The sequence below is a fragment of the Hydra vulgaris genome, chromosome 09 (genome assembly GCF_038396675.1).
Source record: "Hydra vulgaris chromosome 09, alternate assembly HydraT2T_AEP".
Lineage (NCBI taxonomy): Eukaryota > Metazoa > Cnidaria > Hydrozoa > Anthoathecata > Hydridae > Hydra > Hydra vulgaris.
In genome coordinates, this window is record NC_088928.1 from 35,601,818 (window position 1) to 35,610,180 (window position 8,363).

At 26.9% G+C, this 8,363-nt stretch overlaps 1 protein-coding gene across 3 annotated transcripts; it reads left to right on the forward strand.

The window, feature by feature from the left end:
• Positions 1-99: 99 nt before the first annotated feature.
• On the forward strand, positions 100-4,967 carry LOC100215653 (seipin). Of its 3 annotated transcripts, none has more exons than XM_065805529.1 (7): positions 100-318; positions 441-534; positions 1,175-1,259; positions 2,860-2,927; positions 3,064-3,198; positions 3,715-3,812; positions 4,514-4,967. In XM_065805529.1, exons 3-7 carry the CDS (start codon positions 1,208-1,210, stop codon positions 4,821-4,823), a joined length of 663 nt encoding a protein of 220 aa, XP_065661601.1. In that variant the 5' UTR covers positions 100-318; positions 441-534; positions 1,175-1,207; the 3' UTR covers positions 4,824-4,967. The 3 variants fall into 3 exon arrangements, with proteins under 3 accessions (XP_065661601.1, XP_065661599.1, XP_065661600.1); XM_065805527.1 differs by having other exon boundaries at positions 1,184-1,259; XM_065805528.1 differs by having other exon boundaries at positions 107-205; positions 1,184-1,259.
• Positions 4,968-8,363: the final 3,396 nt, after the last annotated feature.

Sequence of the window (8,363 nt, forward strand, 5' to 3'; positions counted from 1 at the left end):
CTTGAAAGTTTTTATTTATTCTATGTATTTATATATTTTTTTATTTATTTCATGTATTTGTACCTTTTACTTATTTAATGCATTATTTTTTTTTTACTTCTTTCATGTTATTATATATTTTTTGTTTTGTTTAGAAAATAAAATGTTAAAATTTTTAGCATCAATACTGAATTTACAGTATGAAGCTGTTGTATCTATATGGAAGGTTTATTGGTTTTTTGTTTACTCCATATTTATATCTGTTGTAATCTATGGTGCATTTTTCATGCTCTACCTCCCATCTCCTGAGCACGTTAAGCCTGTACATTTTAAATACAAGTAAATTTGTATGCCCGTTTAATTTATGGTTGCTCTCTATTTATTCTAAACCAATTGTTCAAATCATCATCATTTTATCTATTAAGTATGTTTGAAAGAACGGAGTATTCATTTTTTTATAGTTTTAGTTGTGAAAACTCAAATCAAGTGTGTTCCTATCCAACTGCCATCGTATCCTTGCATGATTTCTATAAGCCCACTAAAGAAGCCATACGAGTAAGTATTGATTATTGTTGTGTTTTTTTATAATATTGATCTGCTTGCAATATTACAAAATGGTCGTTGTTACAACTTCCCTATGTCATATAGGCCATATGTATACATATATAAGTCATTGTGTACAATGACTAATTAACCAATTATTTTGGTAATTTTGCATAAACAATAATATAATATGAAGAACAAATAAATAATATGAAGAACAAAAAAAAACTAAAACTAAAGGAGTATGTAGCTTTAAATAAACAGGGTCTCTTAGGGTAGGGGAGGAGATAGGTAAGAAAAAGTTAGCTAACTCAATGAGTATGCTACCACACTTTTATATAAGGATTTATGATACAAATTATATAAAAGGTAAACAATGTTTTGTTATATTGTGATTGTTAGTATTTTTTTAGCATTGATTTATAATCTTACCAATAACATTTAGCTTTGCGTACATTGTATGATTATTCCCATAACATAAAACATTAAACTTTTATTTTTGCTTTCTTTTATATAAGTATTTTATAAAAATTTGAGAGAAATTGCTGATTGTTATTATTTTGCATTTATTATTTAATTATAAATTATTAAAATGATAAGCTAAAAAAAAGTTAAATATTTAGTTTTCTAATTTCTAATATTGTATGGGAAGGATTTTTAGGTCCTTAGCAGAGGTCAAGAATATATGATCAATGTTCAACTGGATATGCCCTTCTCTGAAGAGAATAGAAATTTGGGTGAGGGGTGCTTTTTAATTTGTTCACAGATATTACTTTTTTTAAGTTTTAATTTATTCACCTCCCAAGGTCACAGAGGTCACTACAGTCAAGTAGGCTACTCCTTCTTTTGAAAATTGCTATTTTCTCAATCCTTTTAACTTCGAAACACAAGACTAACAAATTTGCTGCGCTGAGAAATTAGTTGATCTTAACGAATACATCTATGTTTCTATTTTATGTTTTTGCATTTCTTATTGTGTTTTTACTTTTTGAAAAATGCACAAAGGAAATTTTATTCAAAATCATTTCTTGATTGTTGAACAGTTCTCTTTTTCTTTTTTACTATATATTTTGTGGATAGTTTTGATAGAAATATATTAAAAGATTATTATATATTTTATATATTATGTTTTAATAATTATATAAAATATAATAAAAGAAAGACATTGTGCAAAAAAAATTTATTTATTCACAGTATCCATCTTAAGTAAAAACTAAAATGTATTGTTAAATTATGGTATTTTTAGTGTGCGTTTATTTCCTTTTCTGAATTTCTCAGTTTTGATTTTAATTCTCAAAATTATTTTTAGCATTAAAATTTTAAAAGTTATGAAGTTTAACTTTTATTTAGGTTCACTTAATAAAGTTTAAGTGAGGTTACTATCAATTAGGTGAATTTACTTTTACTTGGGTTCACTTAAATAAAGTTTATTTAAGTGAGGTTACTTTCAATTAAGTGAAGTTACTTTTACTTGGGTGGGATTTCTTACACTTAGGTGTGGTTCTCATTGGTGAGGTTACTTTTACTTAGGTGAGGTTACTTTTACTTAGATGAGGTTTCTTTCACTTAGGTGAGGTTACCTTTTACTTAGGTGGGGTTTGTTTCCCATAGGTGAGGTTTGAAATATTATATTTCAATAAGTTTTTTATTTTGTTCATTTTTAATAGTTTCTTTAATAATTCTCTGTATACATTAGAAAGAGTAATTTGGTACTTACATTGACTGATAAACTAGGGTATGGATAGATTGTATCAATCTAGAGAGTAAACAATGACAAAGTTGCATTTTTTGTGACACTTATTAATATTATGCAGATAACAAAGTTGCATTTGACAAGAAATAAATATAAATTTTTATCTATTCTAAACAGTAAACAAACTGAACATATAATTTTGGTGGTTCAAATACATATCATTTCGCTTTTAGCAATAATGAAATATCTTTTTTTAGGGTTTATATAAGATTATATTTCATCTGCATTTTGATTCAGGAGTTACATTTATGAAATTAATTATGAGTCGGCTAATATTTTCTGATTTAAAACATTCAAATTGTATAATAGTGCAATTGTAATAACTTCAAATCAAATTAAATACCGGTGTGATTAGATACTGATTAGAGAACAAAGTAATAGAGATAATAATATAAAGAAGTAAACATTGTACATCTTGCATTATTATGAAACAAGTTTATCAATATTTTTTAAATTTTGGTATTAAGTCCATTCACTTGACCATTTTCAAATTAAAACAAAGCAGCATTGCCAAAAGTGTTTTTTTTATTTATTTTAGTTGTCAAAATCCTCATTATTACTAAATTTTAAGTATTTTTTTTAAGGTATGTTTTTATCAAAGATAGATATACTCAACAAAGATGGGAAAACTTTGGCTTCCTCTGAAAGATCTGTAAATTTTTTTTTGTTGTTGTTGTAATGTTTTAACTTTCATCAAAAAAAAAAAAGTAATTTAAACTTGCTGAGAAAATTTTGCAATTTTTTTTCTTTGTTTTTAATCAGGTTATATGAAAAGTCATTTCATTTAGAGCTTGTTTACATATGAAAGTAACTTGTTAAGCATTATAAGCACTTTCTTCTTTATATTTCCATTGTTATTTGGTTTTCAAGAACAAAAAAAGTGGATGGAAGTGGTTCTTTTGGACAGTTTTATTGATTCTTCGGTAAGCTTTTATTACATTTGAAAATTTAATTATATAATTTTCAAATTCAATTTTTTGTTGTCTTTTTTTTTTACTTAAATTCAAAAATAATTTTTTACTTCCTATTTTTGTTCCATGTATACTGTGTTATTGTTTTTTTTACTGTGTTATTGTTTTTTTTACCGTGTTATTGTTTTTTTCTTCTTCTTATAAATTGTGTTATTAAAAACAAATGTACAAATTAAAAAGTGAACTAATGTTAATATCTTTGATAAGTTTTCATTTTATATATTTTTATTTTATATATATTTTTATTTATATCTATTTCTCTTTGATAACTTTAAGTTTTATTTTATTTTTAAATATGATAAATTAATAAACAAGTATTAGATTTAATATATATATCAAAATATTTATATTAAATTTATTATTAAAAAATATTTATTTGATAGAAAAAGGGTTTTGTTGTTGAGTATGAACCCTAATAGATGTTGCAAAGGTGGCCATTTTTCTAAATATATATAGTTTGTTGTTTAGTATGAACCAGCAGAAGTTGCAAAGATCACCATTTATTCTAAACGTATACAGTTCTATTCAGCACGCTTGAGAATCAAAGCAGTATTTTCTGGTATTAGGTAAATTTTAAGTTTTAATTATTTATAATACGTTTCATACCATAATATTTGTTTGGTGTTATTTTACTAATTACAAAAAATAAGTATAATGAAAAGAGTAATATTGATTATCATGACAAGATTAAGAAAACAAAAATAGTTCAATACAAAATAACTCAGCAGATTGAGGCATGTAACGGTTACACTGTTGATACATGACACATAAACCTTAAGGTATAGCAGAAGTTTTAAATAAAAAAATTCTGAGGAAATTCTAACTGAAATACAGTCCAGGTCAATTAAAGTGGGTACAGCTTCCTTTTAATAACTTTTTTTTTCATAATTAGTTGATTATATATACGATCGTTTAATTGGAATTAAATACAAAATTTCATTATGCAGTTTAATGAAAACAAGAGTTTTCTTAAACCCAACCCTTCAAATATCAAAAAAGGAAAAATATTTTTTACACCTATTTTGTCATCGGCAAATAATTGCAAAAACTAAAATCTTATTTCTGCTTAAAAATGCATAGTATGGCATAGCTTGGTATTTTGTTTTCTCTACAAAGTTTTCAAAATGGTTCCTCTTTTTTGGTTTGAAAAGGTACTTCAATTTTAAAAACAAGCTCGCGACTAACTTAATTTTTCTTAATCTTTTACGACCAACTTAATCTGTATTATTTTTAGGCTCATTTAAAACTATGAATGCGTATTTTTTAGGTATTATATGCATCAGTGGCCGATCACGTTTAGTTTTTTTGCTTTTACAAACATTCTTGCTGTCGTAACCATGGTGTTTCTTTGGCGCAGAGGAAATAAACAAGAAGAAATACAACTTGATCTTGCTGATGATTTAAGTGACAGCGACGATGATGTGAATGAAGAAACTGACAATAAAGAGCTTACAGATGAAAATCTGTGTTTAGACGAAAATGACGACGATAGCGATTCTAATAACGTAGAGATTGAGGAGATTGATGGTGGCAGTCGTTTGGGTCGTAGGGAAAACTTTGTCAATGAAGAACAGTGAATTTTATGAAATATATCTTTAGGGTTGCTCAACCTTTGTGTGAAGGGATTTTATGATAAAATAATATAAAGTTTATTTTCATTTAAAAGACATTATATATAATATTCAAAGTATTAAATAATATATCAGATTTTGACATTTTTACATGATCTATCTTTAGTGCCTTTTCATTACTTTTCTGTCATTATTAAAATCCTATTTGCATTGTTCATGATGTTAAATGTAAGGAACAAATCAAATATGATTTTTATAATTTCAAGAATTTTGTGTATTTCTTGGTTTCATGCTCAAAGGAGATTAAGTTCGAAATAATTAAAAACTTTTAAGTTTGAAATTAGCAGAAAATAAAAAATATCGAAATAATTAAAAATTGAACTGTCGAAAATGATAATGATTAAATTTTTTTATTTATACAAAATTTGAACATTTGTGTGACATTCTAGTTTTCAAAACGCAGGTAAAGAGGAAACTTTTACTGAATTACTAAAAAAATTCAATAATGGATGAAATTGGTCCTGGGCAAGTTCGACAATGAGGTGTATTGCTCTCCTAGACTTGTTAAATGCAAGGCAGATAAAACAAATGTTTGCAAGGCATTATTAATGCATTTTGTTCATTGATGATGAAAACAACGCACTTGAGAATTTAATTTAAAATCAAAGTTTTGATCCGGTTGTGACATCATCATGAGATTATAATGAGATTATTATTTGATAACAAACTTTGTGAAACATTGATAACAGGATGAGGTCATTTTTTGATATCATGAAGATCTCATATAATGATACCATATTTGAACTCAAATTTATATAATTGTGATTTAGTTTTGATGCCATACTGATCTCATTAACGTATCATGTTATGATACCATAGATCTTCTATAAGATCATTATGATCTCATTAACGTATCATGTTATGATATAGATCTCCGACGAAATCCTTATGGTCTCACTAACGTATCATTTTATGTCATAGATCTCCTATGAGGTCATTATGATCTCATTAACGTATCATGTTATGATGTAATAGATCTACTACGAGATCATTATGATATGATCATAATATAATTATGATATGACTATGATATAGTTTGGATTTTATTATTTTTGAGCAGCCTGTAGTGCGCTTGCCTTAGAAACAAAGTATCCGTGGTTCAAACCCCACCTCTGAGCAAGTTTTGCGACATTGGTTAGGAAGGAGGCGTGAACTTCCTATTAAATGCTCTTCCGCGGTGCTCTATGATAAGATCGTATGGACTTCTTGGAACACCTAAACAAAATAAAATTTAAAAAGTTGGAAGATTTTATTATTTTGCAGTATGAAATCGTTATTACATAATTTTACCAAAAATTTGTTAGAAGTAAATTTTAAAGGTTATTTGAATATTTTCCTTATTTAAAAAATTAAAAAAAAAACAAACGAAAAAGTAATAATTTTTACCTGCAACCATTCACCAAGTTTTCACTCCAAGTTTCTCCTAAAGCATTCTATAGTCCTTGTTCAAAATGAAGTGAAATCTAAAACTTCTTGTATTTTGGAAAAACTAGATTGTACAGAGCCTCAGATTTTGTCATACAACTGGAGCAGATGTGCCCCAAAGGTGAGGATCCCCAAGATCAAAATTCATCTGATCCTCAACTGGAATTGAGTCTTCAAACACTTCTGAGTACTCAACAGAAAATATCAAGAGCTAATACAACTTTTCTCCGTAGCGTCTTCCTGAAAGTTCAATAACTTTAAGTATAACTTACAGCTTTAAATAAAAGTGTTCCACTTAACGTTATTAGTTGCTAAAGGATAAAATCCAAATATTTGAAGTTTTTTTAAAATGAATGTTTAATTTGTTTTTCTAGAAAATATATTTTTTTGAATAAGTCATATTAACAAAGCACACTTTTATCTAACTTCGCCTTGAAGACTAGACGATTCCCAAACAGCAATGCTGCATTGTCATTTTCTCTAACTGATCCCACTGTTTATCATTCAGAAGTTCAGCTGCTTCTTTCGGTGATTTTGGATTTGAGGGTTTATTCAGCCTTCTCCTTTTCTGAAGACTTGAGATAATTTGAGGAAAACTAACAGATTCAGAAATAACTGCAGGGGCCTCACTCACAGTGTTTTGAAAAATTGAGAGGAGTTCTTCAGATGTTGCTTCAGCTTTTTTCTTCATAGTAATTTTAGCAACCAACACTTCAAAATTTGTTTCTCTTAAATTGTAGCTGTGACCAATTGTGACCTGAAGTTTACCTATTTGAATAAAAGTTTTGCCTTTACAGTTGCATTAACTCAATCACTATGAAAAACTTTTTTCTTGGTCATTAATTTGTCCAGGAAATGATCATGCGCAAAATGAAAGTGAAAAGTTCAGGAGAAAAGCTAATTTTAACAGTCCAGTTGGATTTATAAAAATCCTAAAATAAGAAAACCGAAAAAATCCTTACGAATATTATTATTATTATTGTTATTATTGCTATTATTATTATTAGTTACTTATAGCAAATGCTTATGTTATCACGAGTAAAACATATTATCGATGGATTTAAATAAATTTTATGGTAAGAGTATAAAGATTTTTTACATTGATTTACTCAAAACTACTCAAAACTTACCTTCTTGTTAACGCTTACATTAAATAACTGACGTGTCTCTCTTATATGTGTCAACAACATAAAAGCCACATAATGTACTTTCACATTTTCTCATATTTTGCACAAGGGAGTTGATATTTTAGCTGATACCCTCCTTTCTGCATGGAGCAACTAATATTTGATTTTATTGACTTATACCTTAATTGCTTTGAGGAAGTAATACAACAATATCTTCTTAAAGTATCTCTATTTGTTGGCAACTATTATTTAAGAAGCTCTAAAATCAGTCTGTTCAAAAGAAAAAATGGTCTCCTTTGGTTTACAACCACGTTGTTAAATTTATTTTCCACATCTCCTAAGTTTCTTTTTTTTACAGATTGTTCTTGTGCATTGTTTATTTCAATATTTGTATTTATTTATATATCAAAAAACATAAACTTTATTGTTGTATTGATTTAACTAATGTATATTACATACTCTCTGTAATAGTATTAAAAATCATACTTGCCTAATTATAAATTCAAAATAAATGAAATAGAAAGAAGTGGAAAGGTGGAAATGTATCATTCATGAGAAAAGTCAAATAAAAAATCCTAAAATGCCTATTTTTCAGTTTTTACACCTAACACTTCTATTTCTTCAATTTAAGGGTCCTCGAACCCTTAAATTTAGTAAAACTGCTTAATTTTATACATAAAAAAAGGAAAATTTTTGAACCCCAATTTTAGGCCTTCAAGAATAACTTTAATTCCACAATTAGAAAGAAATAATTTATTAATCTCAAAAACTTTATATAAAGAAAGTAATAACAGAATGAAGACTAATCGTAGGGTAGTTTCTAGAGTTTTAAAAAATTGGAACCACTTATTTAGCACTTTTTAAAAGTTTAGCAAAAATTAAAGAGAATTCTGGAGAACACTTTTTCAAGAAAATGATGGAAATCTTGTCTGGA